The sequence below is a fragment of the Polypterus senegalus genome, chromosome 11, assembly GCF_016835505.1.
Source record: "Polypterus senegalus isolate Bchr_013 chromosome 11, ASM1683550v1, whole genome shotgun sequence".
Lineage (NCBI taxonomy): Eukaryota > Metazoa > Chordata > Cladistia > Polypteriformes > Polypteridae > Polypterus > Polypterus senegalus.
Genome location: NC_053164.1, coordinates 10,723,726 through 10,743,080, shown reverse-complemented (window position 1 = coordinate 10,743,080; position 19,355 = coordinate 10,723,726). Strand labels below are relative to the sequence as shown.

Genomic DNA, 19,355 nt, shown 5'->3' with positions numbered 1-19,355 from the left:
TATAGTTCTGTCTTGCAGTTAGCTTCCAGATATCTTATATCTTGGTATTATGAGAAGCTGGTGCAAATAGCCCAAACTCATTGTTGCTCATTTTTCATTTTAATAAAGCTAAGTTGAGCCAAGCAAGATGACATCTTTTATCGGCTAACTAAAAAGATTACAATATGCAAGCTTTCGAGGCAACTCCGGCCCCTTCTTCAGGCGAGATGGAATACAGAAACTGGAGTAGCCTCTGTTTATATACACACTAGGACAACAAACAACATTGGGAAACCTTTAAATGAAAAAATCTTAAATGTATAAAATTATTAGATTCCTTCAGGCTAAGATTAATGTAACAAGAGAGAGAAGAACAATAAATGGTCAAGATCTTTGGATAAGATAACTGTCCAACAAAGTCCTTTGAAGTTTGTGATGAGGTTTTCAAGACAATGTGGGTCTGTAGACGGGTTATCTGTGTCAGTCTGAGAGATGCAAACAGTCCTCATACCTGGCCATAAAACTCTTGTCTCTATTCAAGCCATGTTGTAATTTGTTAAATTTTAACATGAGTTTGACTTTAGAACATTAGAACATTCTAGACGAGAACAGGCCATTCAGCCCAACAAAGCTCGCCAGTCCTATCCACTTATTTCTTCCAAAAAAACATCAAGTCGAGTTTTGAACGTCCCTAACGTCTTACTGTCTACCACACTACTTGGTCTCTTATTCCAAGTGTCTATCGTTCTCTGTGTAAAGAAAGACTTCCTACTGTTTGTGTGAAATTTCCCCTTCACAAGTTTCCAACTGTGTCCCCGTGTTCTTGATGAACTCATTTTAATGTCACCATCTCGATCCACTGGACTAATTCCCTTCATAATTTTAAACACTTCAATCAGGTCTCCTCTTAATCTTCTTTAAAGGCTCAGCTCTTTTAATCTTTCCTCATAACTCATCCCCTGTAGCCCTGAATCAGCCTCGTCGCTCTTCTCTGGACCTTCTCTTGTGCTGTTGTGTCCTTTTTGTACCCTGGAGACCAAAACTGCACCCAGTACTCCAGATGACGCCTCACCAGTGTGTTATAAAGCTTGAGCAGAACCTCCTGTGACTTGTACTCCACACTTCAAGGCGCTATATAACCTGACATTCTGTTAGCCTTCTTAATGGCTTCTCAACACTGTCTGGCAGTTGATAGCTTGGAGTCCACTGTGACTCCTAAATCCTTCTCATAAGGTGGACTCTCGATTTTCCGACTGCCCATTGTGTATTCAAATATCACATTTTTACTTCCTATGTGTAATACTTTACATTTACTGACATTAAATTTCATCTGCCACAAATCTGCCCAAGCCTGTCTGCTATCCAAGTCCTTCTGTAATGATATAACGGATTCCAAATTATCTGCTAATCCACCTGTCTTGGTATCATCTGCAAACTTAACCAGCTTGTTACTTATATTCCTATCTAAATCATTTATATATATTAAAAATAGCAGCGTTCCCAGCACTGACCCCTGCTGGTCACCACTCTTAACATCTTACAGTTCTGATGAGGTTCCTCACACCATTACCCTGTTTCCTGTGTCTTAGTCAATTCTGCACCCATCTAAAAACATCACCCTGAACTCCCACTTCTTTTATTTTGATGCCCAACCTCTCATGTGGCACCTCATCAAATGCTTTCTGAAAGTCAAGATCAATCATCTCATCTGCTCCACTTTGATCGTATCCTTTTGGTGCCTCCTCATTGAATTCCAGCATGTTAGTAAAACACGACCTCCCTCTTCTGACTCCATGCTGACTGTTCCTAATAACTCCCGTCCTTGCCATGTGTTGCTCAATCGTATCCTAAATAATTCCTTCCATTAATGTTCCTGTGATGAATGTTAAGCTTACTGGCCTATAGTTGCTTAGATCTGCCCGGTCACTCTTTTTATATAATGGGATGATATTTGCCATTTTCCAGTCCTTTGGAATCTCTCCAGTGCGCAGTGACTTCCTATAAATATGTGTCAAGGGTTTATATCTGTACTCACTAGCCTCCTTAAGAACACGAGGACAAATATTATTTGGGCCTTGTGATTTGTTTGATTTCATCTTATTTAATTTGAGTAGCACTTCTCCCCCTACAATTTCCAAATCCCTTCCCATTCTTTTCTCTCTTGCTGTGTTCTGAAGTTGCCCATAAGTCCTGTGACTTTAAAGTCCCTCTCATGGTGTCCATGGCTGTTGAAGTGGGCCGCTACAGGAACATCTGTGTTGCCACGTTTAATGTGGACCCTGTGTAAATTCATCCTCTGGTGGAGTGTTTGTCCAGTTTCTCCCACACGGAGTGCAGTGTCAGGACATTTCATGCAGAGAATCGGGTAGAGCACATTAGATGATCTGCAGGAAAATGATCCCTTTATGTGCTGTTCAAGTCGGCAGTGTGGTATAACTATACAGTCTGTATTGTAGATGTGGGCACACGTTTTGCATCTTTTCTGTAGGCAGGGAGATGTGCCATTTTCTGTCGGTTCACTTAGGGAGCTTCGGACAATTAGTTGTTGAAGGTTTGGTGGTTGTCTGTATGCCAGGAGGGGAGGTTCTGGAATTCCATTTTTCAGCGTTTCTTCATTGTTTAGCATTGGTTGAAGTTCTTTTATAATTTTTTGAAGTGTTTCAAGATGTGGGTTGTAGGTGACAACAAAGGGGATGCAGTTCTTGTTGTCTTTGTTTTTATATTCACGTTACAACACCCTAGTACTATAAAGCTAAGTTAAAATACTTTTGTATACTTAAAAATGCACTACCAGTTAAAAGTCTTCACCCATCCAGAAACTTTCATGTTTTTTTCATAGAAATTGCTGCCTTTTTTGTCAAGAAAGCATTAGACTGATTTAAAAATACAGCCATGACATTACTAGTGTGTATAATGTAGGCGTGTGCGATTTACATCGTTTACGATTATAACTTAATTGCTGTTTTAACGATGTGCGGATTAAAATTATCGAGTATGTAACTCGCTTTGCAAAAAAAAGAAAGAGTTAATTCGCTAATGCAACAGTATAAACCGCTACGTGTGCACAAAGCGAGTTGCGTAGGCGTGAATGTCCAGCAAGCCGCAAGTTAGCGTCGCTCCCTGCCTCAAAATGAGTGAACAAACCGCACCAGATGATAAAACAGCCTCGCCATCTACGTCGTCGGAGTTGATTGCCAGACGTCGTTCATTCTCACTCGCATGGCAGTGGTTTGGTTTTGAAAAGACTGATGTTGCTCAAAAGACGGCAACCTGCAAACTATGTGGTAAATCGGTTGCCGTTAAAGACAGCTCCACAACTAACTTGTTTCACCATTTGTGAACTAACCACCGCACAGAATACGAAGAATATGAAAAGCTTAAGGAGCCAACTGTCCAGCACAAGTCTAAAGTAACCAAGGTACAAGCACAAAAACACACTCGACAAACTTTAGCGGACTCATTCTGCAAAAAAGTGCCTTACGACAAGAAAAGCAACGGATGGCATGACATAACAAACGCCGTCACCAACTGCATCGCAAAAAGATATGATGCCAATTCAAGTGGTCGAGAGAGATGGTTATAAACAACTATTGAATACTTTAGACCCAAGGAACACACTGCCTGGCCGGAAATATTTCAGTCAAACCACTCTGCGTAAGTTGTATGATTCGTGTCGCCAAACTCTGACGCATAAATTGCAAAAGGTTTCACATTTTGCCACAACGACGGATTTATGGTCAAGCCGAACATCCGAGCCATACCTTTCCCTGACGGTGCATTTCATTGATGAAGACTGGCAACTGCAAACATCCTACTTCCCACAAGATCCCACTGGCGACATCATTGCGCAAGGTCTGAAGGATGCGCTGGCATCATGGTCACTGCGAGAAGACCGCATGGTTTGCATGACAACAGACAGCGGGACTAACGTTGTCAGTGCACTGCGGATTAATAACTGGAAGAGGCTACATGGTGTTGGGCATAGGCTTCATATTGCGATTTGTGCGTAATTTGGGGTTCATGTATAAAATGCAGTTTAGGTTAAATTCATCTTATTTATTATGACGTTTAAAAATACAAAAAGACCTAATAAGTAAAGCTATAGATGACATACATATACACTCACCTAAAGGATTATTAGGAACACCATACTAATACGGTGTTTGACCCCCTTTCACCTTCAGAACTGCCTTAATTCTACGTGGCATTGATTCAACAAGGTGCTGAAAGCATTCTTTACAAATGTTGGCCCATATTGATAGGATAGCATCTTGCAGTTGATGGAGATTTGTGGGATGCACATCCAGGGCACGGCTCCGTTCCACCACATCCCAAAGATGCTCTATTGGGTTGAGATCTGGTGACTGTGGGGGCCATTTTAGTACAGTGAACTCATTGTCATGTTCAAGAAACCAATTTGAAATGATTCGAGCTTTGTGACATGGTGCATTATCCTGCTGGAAGTAGCCATCAGAGGATGGGTACATGGTGGTCATGAAGGGATGGACATGGTCAGAAACAATGCTCACGTAGCCCGTGGCATTGAAACGATGCCCAATTGGCACTAAGGGGCCTAAAGTGTGCCAAGAAAACATCCCCCACACCATTACACCACCACCACCAGCCTGCACAGTGGTAACAAGGCATGATGGATCCATGTTCTCATTCTGTTTACGCCAAATTCTGACTCTACCATTTGAATGTCTCAACAGAAATCGAGACTCATCAGACCAGGCAACATTTTTCCAGTCTTCAACTGTCCAATTTTTTGGTGAGCTCGTGCAAATTGTAGCCTCTTTTTCCTATTTGTAGTGGAGATGAGTGGTACCCGGTGGGGTATTCTGCTGTTGTAGCCCATCTGCCTCAAGGTTGTGTGTGTTGTGGCTTCACAAATGCTTTGCTGCATACCTCGGTTATAACGAGTGGTTATTTCAGTCAAAGTTGCTCTTCTATCAGCTTGAATCAGTCAGCCCATTCTCCTCTGACCTCTAGCATCAACAAGGCATTTTCGCCCACAGGACTGCCATACTGGATGTTTTTCCCTTTTCACACCATTCTTTGTAAACCCTAGAAATGGTTGTGCGTGAAAATCCCAGTAACTGAGCAGATTGTGAAATACTCAGACCGGCCCGTCTGGCACCAACAACCATGCCACGCTCCAAATTGCTTAAATCCCCTTTCTTTGCCATTCTGACATTCAGTTTGGAGTTCAGGAGATTGTCTTGACCAGGACCACACCCCTAAATGTATTGAAGCAACTGCCATGTGATTGGTTGATTAGATAATTGCATTAATGAGAAATTGAACAGGTGTTCCTAATAATCCTTTAGGTGAGTGTAATTCAATATAATTTCAAATAATACATTATCTTGGAATTATCGTTATCGTCAAAGTCCCAGAAAATATCGAGATTTTTTTTTTTCCCCAATATCGCACACCCCTAGGCTGAAGTTCTTTCATAATTTTTCGAAGTGCTTCAAGATGTGGGTTGTATGTGACGACGAGGGGGATGCGGTTCTTGTTGTCTTTGTTTTTATATTCACGTTACAACACCCTAGTACTATAAAGCTAAGTTAAAATACTTTTGCCTACTTAAAAATGCACTACCAGTTAAAAGTCTTCACGCATCCAGAAACTTTCATGTCTTTTTGATAGAAATTGATGCCTTTTTTGTCAAGAAAGCATTAGACTGATTTAAAAATACAGCCATGACATTACTAGTGTGAATAATGGCTTTTACTCTCTGGAACGACAGTTGATTTTTATTTATTATCCACATATGGCTACAAAGCCTCATTTTCAGCAGCCATTCCTTCCTAATGGTGTCCTAATGGTCAACTCCTTTAGCTTATCCTTATTTAGTCAGGTGTTGATGCTAATTGTTTATTACGGAAACCTTTGTAATTTGCAGCACCACTAAAACTTGTTATCCCGAACAGGTTTTGAGTTTGCAAGCTGAATGAACAAACAGAGTGGGGCGTTCTGCTTTAAGGGTCTTGAGGAAGCTACTGTAGTATAGGGAAGAGTGATAAATGATTGTGACAGGAGTCCTGTAAAGGAGTGAAGAGCAGGAAAGTTAAGCAGAACGTCAATACCAGATGTGCGGGGAGGAGGAGGGGGTTAAGGCATGGCCGAGAACCTCAAATGTCTGTAGGGAAGAGATAAGAGTGAAGACTAAAGGCAAACCGTCACAGAGGAACGTGAAAAAGAAATGGCAGAGTATTAGGGCTGGATACGCAATAGATGGGCATAAGTGAATGTCTTTGAATAGGCTTTGTGGTTCTTTTCTATTCATTAACATTGGTACATACAGTGCCCTCCATAATGTTTGGGACAAAGACACGCCTTTCCTTGATTTTATTTTTCCCTCTGCTCCATAGTTTAAAATTACAAATCAAACAATTCAAATGTGATTAAAGTGCACATTGCGGACTTTCATTTAAGTTTCCAGATGATACCAAGATAGGTGGATTAGCAGATAATTTGGAATCCGTTATATCATCACAGAAGGACTTGGATAGCATACAGACTTGGGCAGATGAAATTTAATGTCAGTAAATGTAAAGAATTACACATAGGAAGTAAAAATATTAGGTTTGAATACACAATGGGCTGTCGGAAATCGAGAGTACACCTTATGAGAAGGATTTAGGAGTCATAGTGGACTCAAAGCTATCAACTTCCCAACAGTGTTCAGAAGCCATTAAGAAGGCTAACAGAATGTCAGGTTATATAGCGCCTTGATGTGTGGAGTACAAGTCACAGGAGGTTCTGCTCAACCTTTATAACACACTGGTGAGGCCTCATCTTGAGTACTGTGTGCAGTTTTGGTCTCCAGGCTACAAAAAGGACATAACAGCACAAGAAAAGGTCCAGAGAAGAGCGACGAGGCTGATTCAGGGCTACAGGAGGTGAGTTAGGAGGAAAGATTAAAAGAGCTGAGCCTTCACAGTTTAAGCAAAAGATGATTAAGAGGTGACATGATTGAAGTGTTTAAAATTCTGAAGGGAATTAGTACAGTGCATCGAAACTGTTATTTTAAAATGAGTTCATCAAGAATACGGGGACACAGTTGGAAACTTGTTAAGGGTAAATTTTGCACAAACATTAGGAAGTTTTTCTTTACACAAAGAACGATAGACACTTGGAATAAGCTACCAAGTAGTGTGGTAGACAGTAAGACGTTAGGGACTTTCAAAACTCGACTTGATGTTTTCTTGGAGGAAACAAGTGGATAGGACTGGCGAGCTTTGTTGGGCTGAATGGCCTGCTCTCGTCTATTTTGTTCTAATGTTCTAAGGCAGGAGTGTCGAACTTTGGGCCTGGTGAGCCGCAGTTGGCTGCAGGTTTTCATTCTCACCCTTTTCCTAATCAGTTTTCACTGATAATTAACCTTCACTTTAACAGCCCTGTTTTTAAGGATTCAGTCCTCTGAACTGATTCTTCTCTTCATTAACACTAGAATTTAGCTTACAAAAAGACTCGTAGATCCGTCCCACCTTAAAATGCTTCTCACCTCTCCGTCAGCGTCTTTTGTCCTGTAAATGTGTTGATAAACAGCAAGCAGCCTACTATCACATTCCCCACCGGCGCACAGTTTTCTCAGCTCAAGTCTGTTTACCTGCGTGTCAGTTGCTTAGAGTTGTTTAGAGTGAGAAGTCAAGCAAAATGGCACCTTTTATAAATACGATATCGTTATTTGGAATACTTGCATTTCATGTGTGTTCTGTGTCTCCAATGATCTATGTAAACACATCGTTAAAACAGAAACGGTTTTCATGTTTTAGTAATAATTGACAAAATGTAGACATGAAGTGTATAATGTGTGAAGCCTGAAGTCCAAATATCAAAGAAACACTTTCACAAAAAGTATAAATATAACAGAAGAAGTGCGCTTCTATTCAAAAATCTAACTGCAGAAAAAAAAGCCACATTAACATGTGACATTGACACGCATTTACTACGACTGCCTCCGTGGAGCAACAGTATCAACTCCTGACTGGGAATCAAAAGGTAACGAGTTCGATCCCGCACGACTCTGTTTTGAGAAGTGAACTGCTCTTATTTTTGCTATTTTAGAATAAAAACATACATTTGATTTCAGTCTGTAACAGCCGGAGTTGATACTGTTGCTCCGCGATCTTTTCAGATTCGCTTTTACGACGAACTGCTACAGTGCTAAAAGCCTGCGGTTGCTTTGAGACGCTCTCCCACCGTGTCATCCCGTTGGGTGGAATCCCAAGAGTTTAGAAACCTTACAGTGCGTAAAGCATTGCGGGTACAGGTTAATTTGTTTTATGTGTTTCTACTTTATATTTTGTATTCATTTTTATATGAATAGTTTTGGGTTGTGGAATTAATCATTTGAGTTTCCACTATTTCTTATGGGGAAATTCGCTTTGATATTCGAGGGCTTTGGATTACAAGCACGTTTCCGGGAACGAATTATGCTCGCAATCCAAGGTTCCACGTTATTTAATATTTTACCAACAAATGCATGCATTTTGAACATTGTGAACGTCTAAATACTGTAGGTAACGTGGATCATGAAACCAGAAAAACTTGATATTAATTTCTTGTTGTTCAGCATTGGCTCCCATTGAAGTGTGTTGTATCCTAAACTTTGTGATCTCCATTCTGCGTAAGCCGTGCGTGGTCGGGCGGTGGAAGGACAGACTGGAAACAGTCGGAATGCTGGGACACGAACCGGGTCGTCCCGTTTAATTGTCTTGAGACGAACAGACAAAATAAAGAAAAGTAACGAAAATAGCGTTTCAGTGCCGTCCCGTACAGGGACTTCTTTCACAACAACCAGTCCTTTCAAAACTCACGGGCTCCGGCATGCGGCTCATTTCGGTTTCCCAGCAGAAGCCATCTTTCTCTTTGCCGGTGCTTCCTTTATAGCGGTATTTCCGGAAGGGGTGGGGTTACTCATACTGGGCGGTCTCATGGTCTGGAATTCCTGCAGATTTTTTTTTTTTTCTCCAGCTGTCTGGAGTTTTTTTGTTTTTTCTGTCCTCCCTGGCCATCGGTCCTTACTCTTATTCTATGTTAATTAATTTTGACTTATTTTATTTTTCTCACTGTGTCTTTTATTTTTCTTGTCTTCATTATGTAAAGCACTTTGAGCTACATTTTTTTGTATGAAAATGTGCTATAGAAATAAATGTTGTTGGTTGTTAAGTGCCCTTGCCGGGCGGCTTCTCGGAGCTGTGGAGGAAGAGGAAGTACAGGACAAGGTCAGCGGTAGCCCCCCCTCTTGTCTCGGCGGGCTGTTGTGTACCTTTCTCCGGCCCTCAGAGGACTTCTCCGATGTCCATGCGTTTATCTCGGCTACCATTACAAACAACTATTGAAAAAGTAACGGATATGATGCTTGGTTACGGTATTCCTTAAATGTGTGATCTTCTTACCAGTTCCCTCTTTTGATATTCGCTTGCTCATCACTACTGTTTGAGTAAATCTCACATTAACATTGCACATTGTGACGATTCTTTATTTAAATTTTGCAGCATCAGTGTGCAGTGTGTTCTCTTGGGACACTCCACTTCTCAGGCTTTGTTTTAAATGAGTGAGAACAGTCAAAGACTATGTCAGGTGTTAATATTGTTAGTGAAAGTAACAAGAATTTATGTTTCCATGGGGAAAAATGTTCATTTGATCAGACAAATCCAGGTTTATGTTGCATCCTGCTAAAGGAGGAATCAGAATGTGAAGAATGCAACACAAGTCCCAACCGTACAGGCTGGTGATGACGGTGTATGTAGCTTGGCACACATTAGGGCCCCTATACATCTAGTGGCTCAGATTTCCTTGGGTATCTGAATATCGTTGATGACCCAGGTCATCCTTTCATGGCAATGCTTTGTATGGACACCTCCAGTTTGATAATGTACCATGTCACAAGGTGTGTATTGTCACAGAGGGCGGAGTGGTGGCTCTGAGGCTAAGGATCTGCGCTGGTATCCCAAAGGTTGCCGGTTCGAATCCCCGTCGCTGCTAAAAGAGATCCTACTCTGCTGGGCACTTGAGCAAGGCCCTTAACCTTCAGTTGCTCCAATGGCCCCAAGGGGTATGCAAAAACGAACAAATTCCTAACATGAGAAATTGTATAAGGCGAAATAAAGAACAAAAAAAATAAAGTGGTTCCGGGAGCTTGAGAGTAGGACTGAGCCAATTGTTAATGACGTCGCCAGACAATTGGCAATGGACGATATCATTGATGTAAGTAGACTTTCTTGAGTTTCTCCAATCATTTGCAGAGATTTCATCAAAACGTCAAACTTTTGGGCGCCAGACAAGGATAGTGCTGTTGCAAAGCTCCGAGAAGACCCTCCTTCCTCCTTAATATCATATACTCGTATACGCGTGTGCCCCGCCACTTCCTGCCGTATCGTGTAAAATTAATAATGGATTGAAAGGAGGACCGAGACACTAACTAGCAGAGTACTGCCAGTAATTTAGTTCCACTTCAAACACCGCTTGCGGGCAAATAGGAATTGTGACGGACAGCCGGGTCCCATGCCCGGCCGGGACACCCCTGCTGCATATGTTCCGGGGGAGCCACCATGGACACCTCAATACACTTGGGGGCAGCCTCCCTGGCTGTTGTTCATTTCCCAGTCTCCCACGTGGCTCCAGCCTGGTTGGGAGATGGGGTGGCTGCTAGGGGGTGCTGGCGAGAGCCAACAACCATGGACGAGTTATCGGCCCCACCCGGAGGGCAATCAGGACCAGCTGGTCAAGCACCTGGAACACTTCCGGGTGGGCTATAAAACGGGCCAGCCTCCCTTTATTCGAGGCCAGAATCGGGAGGAAGAGGACGAGGTTGCCTGGGAGGAGTGGTGGTGCCAGGAAGGGTTGTCAGAGCTCTGTGTTAAGGTGCTTTGGGACTGTGTTGGGCCTGTGGGACACGGGGAAGACGTGCGCCCACGGGTGAAGAGAAATAAAAAAGACTGTTTGTTTTACACGTGCCTCTGCGTAGTCTGTGCCGGGTCGGGCGCTATATAGCGCCTTTTACAGACTATAATTGTGCTGTGTACATGAGATAATAAATAAAAGATAATTACAATATATATCAAAGCATTGCCTTACATTTTAAAAAGCCATTGCACATCGTACATTGCAGGCTCACAATAAATCAACACTCGGCGTTACTCGCTTTTTGCGGCATGTCATTTTTTTGCATAGTAAGAAAAATCAAAATCTGCAGTATGGGCAAGCAATGGTAAAACACAAAGAAGTAAGATTTTTTTTTCTGTAAAGCAGGCCAAGTTGCTTTCTTTTGTTCAGAAGATGGTAGAAACAGCAGTACAGAAAAACTGAGGATGCCACATTTGAGTGTGTAAAAGTAATTGGTTAACTTCTAGTTTCCTTTTGGTAGACATTTATTCCAATCCATTTTATAATGAGGCAGATCTAATTTTATACTTTCGTGCCAATACGACATTGTGATTTGTAGTTGGAACTAATTACCTCTGAATCATCGGAATAACATTACCAAATACCGCCGCGTGTGCCGAGTTCCAACAATCTGTGAGACGACAAAACTACTGTGTCACGAGCTAAATGCCCACAAACCAAACAATTGGCGGCTACACGGTCATTGGTGCCTTGTGCAAAATCTTAAAGCAGCACGTCCGGTATTTTCTATGTTGTCCGCGTCCCTTACACAGCACAGTCAGAAAACCTAGATGTGCGCGACGTGGAGAAACCGATCCCCATGCGGCCATCATGCTGCGACGTGTCTGCTCGTGTGATGTGTTTTTGTTGTTTTCCCGCAGTTGTCGTTCATACACCAAGTCTAAATTGGCCCAACAGTGGATGAGTTCCAAAGAGCAGGAGTCATTGATGGGTTAATAGTTTTGGTGTAGCATGAGGCTGGCATCTGAAGATCTACACCATTTTATTTGTTTAAGCAGGGTAAGATGTGATGGAGATGCCATAGTGGTTGAGACATTTGACGTGGTGTTGTGTTGTCATAAAATTTAATACTAGGCAGAGCCCTTTTTACGCTGCATGTTTTTAATTTTGTTAATCTAGGAAGAAAGTAGGTGGAGTGGTGGCTCTGAGGCTAGAGATCTGCACTGGCAATCGGAAGGTTGCCGGTTCGAATCCCGCAAATGCCAGTAGGGAATCTGCTCTGTTGGGTCCTTGAGCAAGGCCCTTAACCTGCAATTGCTGAGCACTTTGAGTAGTGAGAAAAGTGCTATATAAATGCAAAGAATTATTATTTATTAATTATCTTTCTGTTTGCGTCTAGATCCGTTTTATTCTGATCCAGAACCGAGCTGGAAAGACCCGCCTGGCAAAGTGGTACATGCAGTTTGACGACGATGAAAAGCAGAAGCTGATTGAAGAGGTTCATGCTGTGGTGACTGTGCGGGATGCCAAGCATACAAACTTTGTAGAGGTAAGTGTAACATTATTGTTACTGGTAAGTGAATGAAGCCTGCAATTGGGTACGTTTGAGTTTTGAGAAAGAGATTTCTACCTGCGTATCTCCCAGAGTTTTGTGACAGGGGCAGAGTGGTGGCTCTGAGGCTAGGGATCTGCACTGGCAATTGGACGGTTGCCGGTTCGAATCCCGTAAATGCCAAAAGTGACTCTACTTCGTTGTGTCCTTGAGCAAGGCCCTTAACGTGCAATTGCTCTGTCCTGGGTATGACGTTAATCTGCAAGTAGGTCCTCCAACCTGCAGGGAAACGCCTGGGAGTTGGTGGCAGGACTCCAGCCACCATAAAAAACCCGACACTGGTTCCATTCCATCTGAGCTAGTGTGGTGCTGAGGTGTCACCTGTTGCATGGCTGCACTCAGGTCCTAATCTGGATCCTGAGTTGGTTTGTCATGTGGTGGGTGCAGTAATGCGGTCTTATCAGCACGTGATCCTAACCTAACCATCAGCAGACAGTACACCCAGACCTGCCCATTGGGTCCCATGTATGCAAGAAACCCTCAAATCGGGTTTAGCAATAATACATTTTACTTATTTGTAGGCGCCTTTCTAAACACTCAAGGACACCGAACAATAGATCATTATAAACAAAAGTAAAATACAAAATTTAAAATCAGACAGAGCAATTGTAGTCAGAGATTAAAGCAGTCTTGAACAGATGAGTCTTAAGTTTAGATTTGAAAAGTCAGAATGATTCAATATTTCTAAACTCGGATGGTAATGAGTTCCAGAGCTGGGGAGCAGAGCAACTGAATGCCATGGTGGTAAGATGGACGGAGGGGACGGTCAAATGGATGGATGAAGAGGATCTAAGGGTGCGGGAGGGAATAGCAACATGGAGGAGATCAGACAGATATGGAGGGGCGAGGTTGTGGAGAGCCTTAAAAGTTAACAGAAGAATTTTGAATTGAATGTGGAACTTAACTGGAAGCCAGTGAAACTGCTGCAAGACGAGAGTGATATGGTGAGTAGAGGGGGTTCTAGTAATGATGAGGGTGGGCAGCTGAATTCTGGATCACATGAAGCTTATAAAGAGATTTGTGAGAAAGACCAAAGAAAAGGGAATTGCAATAATCGTGACGAGAAGAGAGAAGGCTATGAACAAGGATAGCAGTGGTGTGGGGAGTGAGGAAGGGCGAATACGATTAAAGTTACGCAAGTGGAAATATGAAGTCCGCGAGATGTTATTGACGTGGGACTGAAAAGATAAAATACTGTCGAGGATGACACCCAGACTCTTAACCTGTGGGGAAGGGGAGACCGGGGAATTATCAGTAACAAATAAAAAATGGTCAGTTTTGGATAATGTTGGTTTTGTACCAATGAGGAGAACCTCAGTTTTGTCACTTGTTATTTAATTTAAGAAAATGTGAAGAAAACCAGGATTTGATTTTTGCTATGCAATCAATAAGCGAGGAGGGTGGAAAGGAAAGCGTAGGTTTGCTGGTGAGAGAGAGCTGGGTGTCATCAGCTTAACAGTGGAAGCTAATGTTATATTTACGAAAGATGTTGCCAAGGGGAAGGAGGTAAATAATGAAATGGAGGGGCCCCAGGACAGAGCCCACCTGAAGTAACAGCGGTGCGTTGGGATGTGAAAGATTTAAGCTGAACAAACTGAGTGCGGCCTGAGAGGTAGGATCTGAACCAATCTAGTGGAGTGTGGGTAACGCCAATCAAAGATAATATATTAGGGAGAGTCGTGTGACAAATAGTGTCAAAGGCCGCACTCGGATCAAGAAGGGTGAGAATAGGAATTAAACCAGAATCAGCTGCCATAAGGAGGTCGTTAGTGATTTTGATAAGTGCCGTTTCTGTACTATGGAGAGGGGGAAAACCAGACTGGAACTGTTCATACAGATTATTTTGAGATAAATGAGAGTGAAGTTGAATAGCCACTATTTTTCCAAGAATTTTGGAAATGAAGGGTAGATTAGAAATAGGATGAAAATGACTGAAATTAGTCGGATCGGCACCAGGTTTTTTCAGTATTGGGGTTATTGCAACAGTTTTAAAAGATGAAGGAACAGAACCAGTAGTGAGAGAAGAGTGGATTATAGCAGAGATAAGGGGGACCAGAGAGGGGAGGCAGGCTTTGACCAGAACTGTAGGGAGGGGGTCCAGTTGGCAGGTGGGTGGCTTAGACTTAGAGACGAGATCTGAGATTTCTGAGAAAGTAGGATGGATGTGAAATACCAACTGCTTTTTTTAAACCTGGTAGTATGATGAGATTGCCCTTTGAAATCGACATAACGTGCAATTGAAATCAGAAGTTTCCATACATTTAGGGTGAATTCTTTAAAATTCACTTTCTAACCTTTCACAGATTTAATGGTAACAAAGTATAAATTTGGCATATTTTTAAGACATCTGCTTTGTGCAGGGCAAAAGTAATTTTTTTCCAACAATGTTCACAGACAGATTATTTCAGTTTTTATTGACTTGTAGCCGCCAAAGTGTAAGGCAAGATCAAGCACGGGTAAAACGCGTGCCGAAAGAAATCTCTGTGTCCAAAAGTTAGTTTTAAAAGTATTTAGTGGAAAGTTAAAAGCAAATAATCCACACAAGAATAAAAGAAAAAATAGTTACACACGTAGAATAAAAGGCAAAAAAAAGGAAAAATATATCTTCTCTATACTTGGCTTTTCTTGAGAAACTTTAGCTATTTCTGTACTTCTTCTTCTATACTTAAAGATTCCTAATTTCTTCTTCTGTACGCTTTAAATGTACGGCTCAACACTTAAATAAGTGCTGTTTTACGAGTTACTTCACACACTCAAAAGGCCCGTTGGCACATAAGCATGTGCCCAGGCACTGTTTAAAACCATATGCCTTACACATGGCAAGGCTGGTCACTAACTGAAGAATTGTGTTTAGTAAAAGCAGATAGAAATAGGATATACCAATGTCACTCAGTTTATGGGGGTTTTGGGAACCTCCCCTAGATTATGCATTGTCATCTAGTAAAATATTCATGAATCTTATAGAATTAGGAAAATGGCTGTTACACGACTCTGTCACAATTCCAGTGGGTCACAAGTTTACATACATATGCCTTTAAACAGCTTGGAACATAACATGAAATTTGTGCAAAATTGTCAACTAAATTAAAAAAAAGTGCATTGAAAATGAGAACACACCTCTTCAGATACATAAGTCATGTGCTCTTTGGAAGTACGCAAAAGAAAAAATGGAAAGGTAAAAAGTAAATCAAAGGACTCTTTGCACTTTCTGTTAAAAACAATTAACAAATAATTCCACTTTATGCACAAGGTACAGTTTTCTTTCTTTCTGTGTGGACAGCATTTGCAAACTCAAAGTCATTTGAAAACCTGTTTAGGTATCTTGACATTTCGGCTCTTCTGTCATGGCTTTTTATTGGAAGGCATCAGATGTGCTTAGCAGTATTAACAGCTGTGACTGAAACTCTGTAAATCTGCAGTGACAAGTTAAAGGTCCTCATGAGCCATTTTATTTGATGAAATGCTGAAAGAAATGAGGTATGGGAGTCAAAATGAAAGGCTCCTCGCACCACAGTCAATATTCATCCATTGGCTCCACATCTTTAATTGCAGATTTCAGACATGTGGAATGTCAAAGTGCTGTTAGAAAAGTTTATCAGCTTTACAGTCAGTAAGAAACATTTGTTTTGTTTCTGCACTGTGTCACACACGTGTGCATGGGAGGCAGCTATAAAAGGCTCAAAAGACGGTAATTCGTTGTCAAACCAGCGGACGGCAGAGTGCATTAATCCTTGTTCTTTTCTATTGACAGACCAATCACGGGAAATTCCGCTTAGGCCCGATGACGCCACTTCTTGTTCTGGCCCCGGGGATGTCACTTCCAGGTACAGCCATATCACTTCTAGTTCCTGTCTGATTCTTCCTGGTGTCGTTCATCCTGCTGACTACGCCACTGTAGTAGATTCCACACCACACAGAAATTAGGTTTGGGGGCAGCTGCCTGTATACTTGAATTTGGCTGCCAAAATAACGAAGGTTGTGGTTCAGTGTTACAGGTTTCAGTGTAGAACAAGAACAAAGTAAACAGGCAAACATTGTGGTTATATAGAGGGAAATGGGGAAATGATATCAACAGACAGGAACCGGAAGTGACGTCCTCGGGGGGCCAGACCTGGAAGTGATGTCTTGGGACTGGAACTGGAAATGGCGTCATCAGGACCTAGCGGAATTTCCAGTGATCGGCCTATCAGTGGAAAAGAACCAGGATTAGTGCACACTGCTGTCCCCTGGTTTGGCTAGGAATTACCATCTCTTGAGCCTTTTAGCTGCCTGCCATGCCCATGAGTATGACAACTGTTTTATTCTGTTTTTTTTTTTCTACTTTTCAAATAAAATTCTGAAAGTTCTGCCTTCTCATTAGTCTGTTTTTTCAGTTCAGTTGCATTTTAAAACTCTCAGTGTCTTTAAAGTGAATTGTGTGATAGCACAAATGTGAAGAAGGAGTAGAGCACAAAAGGGGGATCATCAAATCAAAAGCTCAATCCCATTTCATCACACTTCATGTTTGTGCACATCTCTGATTTTCCAGAAACCTACAGTTTGGATGTTCTGCACCAAAATCCGGATTAACTGACAATTGAAGAGTACATTGAGATTTTTTTTTTTCCATGGATGTTTTCATTTTGTTTGCTGATGTTCAGTATTGGCCTCCTGCTGGCCTCCATTGAAGTCCATTGTATCATAATCTTTGTGGTAACCATTCTCAATGAAAACACAAAATTAAAAACTTTTCTCAGTCATCACTACACAACATAGTGTAAGTAACTGATAAGAAAAATAAATCATCATTTTTTGGTTGAACTTTTACTTCAATAACTTTTTTCCAGAGCACTTGAAGTTCTTTTGGTTGGGTTTTAGTATTTTTTGGTGCGAGATTCATTGTGTTGGGGGCCACTTCACTAGTGACACAGCTAATTGCAGATATTCCTGTAGTTGGACTGATTAGATTTAAGAGGAATGCCCCTTTTTTCAGATGGGCCCAATGAAGGTAAGATGGATTTATTTATAAAACATATACAGGTTAAATATTTGCTGCTTCAACTTTTGTTGAAAGGTAATGATAATGAAAGCCCTGCATGTTCCTCACAATAGTCACAAAAATCAACAAAAAGCCTCAAAAAGGTTTGGGGCAGCCACCCATTTATTATTTCCTGGCGGCAAAATAGGAATAATAATTGTACTGATGTGTACAGAGTCGGAGTCCAAAACAGAACTGACTTGATAGCAACAAAATGGTGGCTTTAAAGGCCAGCAGAGTAAATGACGTCATCAATGGGCCCGGAACCGGACGTGATGTCATCGGAAGTGACGTTATCAGTGCCAGGCGGAATTTCCCGTAACTGGTCTTCAGAGAAGTGAGATAAAGAGTTGGTGTTCTCCACCACATGTCCGGGCCCTTTAGCTGCCTCCCATGCACATGTGTGTAACACCATATTGTTCTTTACCACTTCAGGCCTATTATTTGAGTGATGACCGCAGCAGAATAAATTTGTTTACACGTTAAGCTATTTGACTTCACTTACTTTTGATCTGAGTTGATGGGGAAAAAAATATTGATTTCAAAGATATTGAATGTTTTAAATGACCTTCTTTTAATTTGTTTCTCTGACAGTTCAGGAATTTCAAGATCATTTATCGTCGTTATGCTGGTCTTTACTTCTGCATCTGTGTTGATGTGACAGACAACAATCTAGCTTATCTGGAAGCCATTCATAATTTTGTGGAGGTAAGGTATACATTTTCGAGATTTACTCACTTGAGTTTTGTTGGTTAAATACAGTATGCTGGAATTTAATTCAGTTGATTAAAAACAAAAAAAATTGTTAGGACATTTACTTCATCACCTGGTTCTATCTTCTTGGTCAGGGGTCTCCCAACATCGCCAAAGGGTTAATGAATCCTTATATATAATTTCATACTGTCCATATGTATGGTGTTCACGTCAATACCTCGACTCAATACAAGTTAGAACCATGCAATGGGACTCTGCCTCTGTAGTTGGAACATAACGTGGCAAACGTGGACACGGTATTGCATGATTGGCTAAGAATGTTCGAATACTTCAGTGATGCCGCTGGACGGCTGAGTATAGTAAGTCGGTGTTGGTTTGAGCAGATAACAGTAAGTTCGGTTGGTTTTTGGAACGTTGGTTTGGTGGGGCGTACTTTCCAGGACTAACATCGTCGACTGACTTAAACCCTTCGACAGCTCCGAAACCGTAAGTAATTTGGAACGTATTGCCATTTGCTTGGTACGTCGAAATCTATCTTTGGGCAGATCGGTTTTGGCATCCGTCCTTCTGACATCTATTGGCAAACTGAGTAATGACGGCTGGGTATTAACAACGGTCATTGTTTAAATTTTAGCCAATCTCAGATCTAAAATGACCACGCCAACAAAATTATTACTCTGACTCTGATTAGAGTCGTAAAATACGGTTTGTTTTGAAAATTTGTTTGCCAGAAAAAATCAAATGAGGTGTGCCGAAGAGCTGAGTTCATGTTTCGCAGCCCCGTTTAAACAGGAAGCTCATCATTACATCATCTGATAAGGTCTATTTTAAGCACAAATCGGTGCCATGATAACAAAATCATTTCAAGGACTTAAAAAAAAAAAAAAAAAAATAATTCTTTACAGAGAAAGTATGGATTTCACAAACGTAGAATTTGTAGCCCGATTCGATCGGGCTTCCAGTCGCTACTCCTACATAAATTTGAAAACTTGATTAGTCAAATTATGGGTGGGCGATTTTTCCAAAAAATCATATCATGATCCACAATCTGAATAGCAATCTTATCTTTTCAATGTGGCATACACTTAATAGAATATCCGGACTCTGACTCATCAAGACCTAAGTAACACTTTATTTGAAATCTCAAAACAAAGTTCAATTCAATAGTTC

At 41.4% G+C, this 19,355-nt stretch overlaps 1 protein-coding gene across 1 annotated transcript in view; it reads left to right on the top strand.

The window, feature by feature from the left end:
- ap2s1 (adaptor related protein complex 2 subunit sigma 1) overlaps positions 1 to 19,355 on the top strand; it is a 38,922-nt gene that overhangs the window by 2,111 nt on the left and 17,456 nt on the right. Inside the window, exons 2-3 of the mRNA XM_039768046.1 lie at positions 12,242 to 12,391; positions 18,066 to 18,179. Coding sequence (XP_039623980.1) covers positions 12,242 to 12,391; positions 18,066 to 18,179 — 264 coding nt within the window. The remainder of the gene's footprint in view (positions 1 to 12,241; positions 12,392 to 18,065; positions 18,180 to 19,355) is intronic.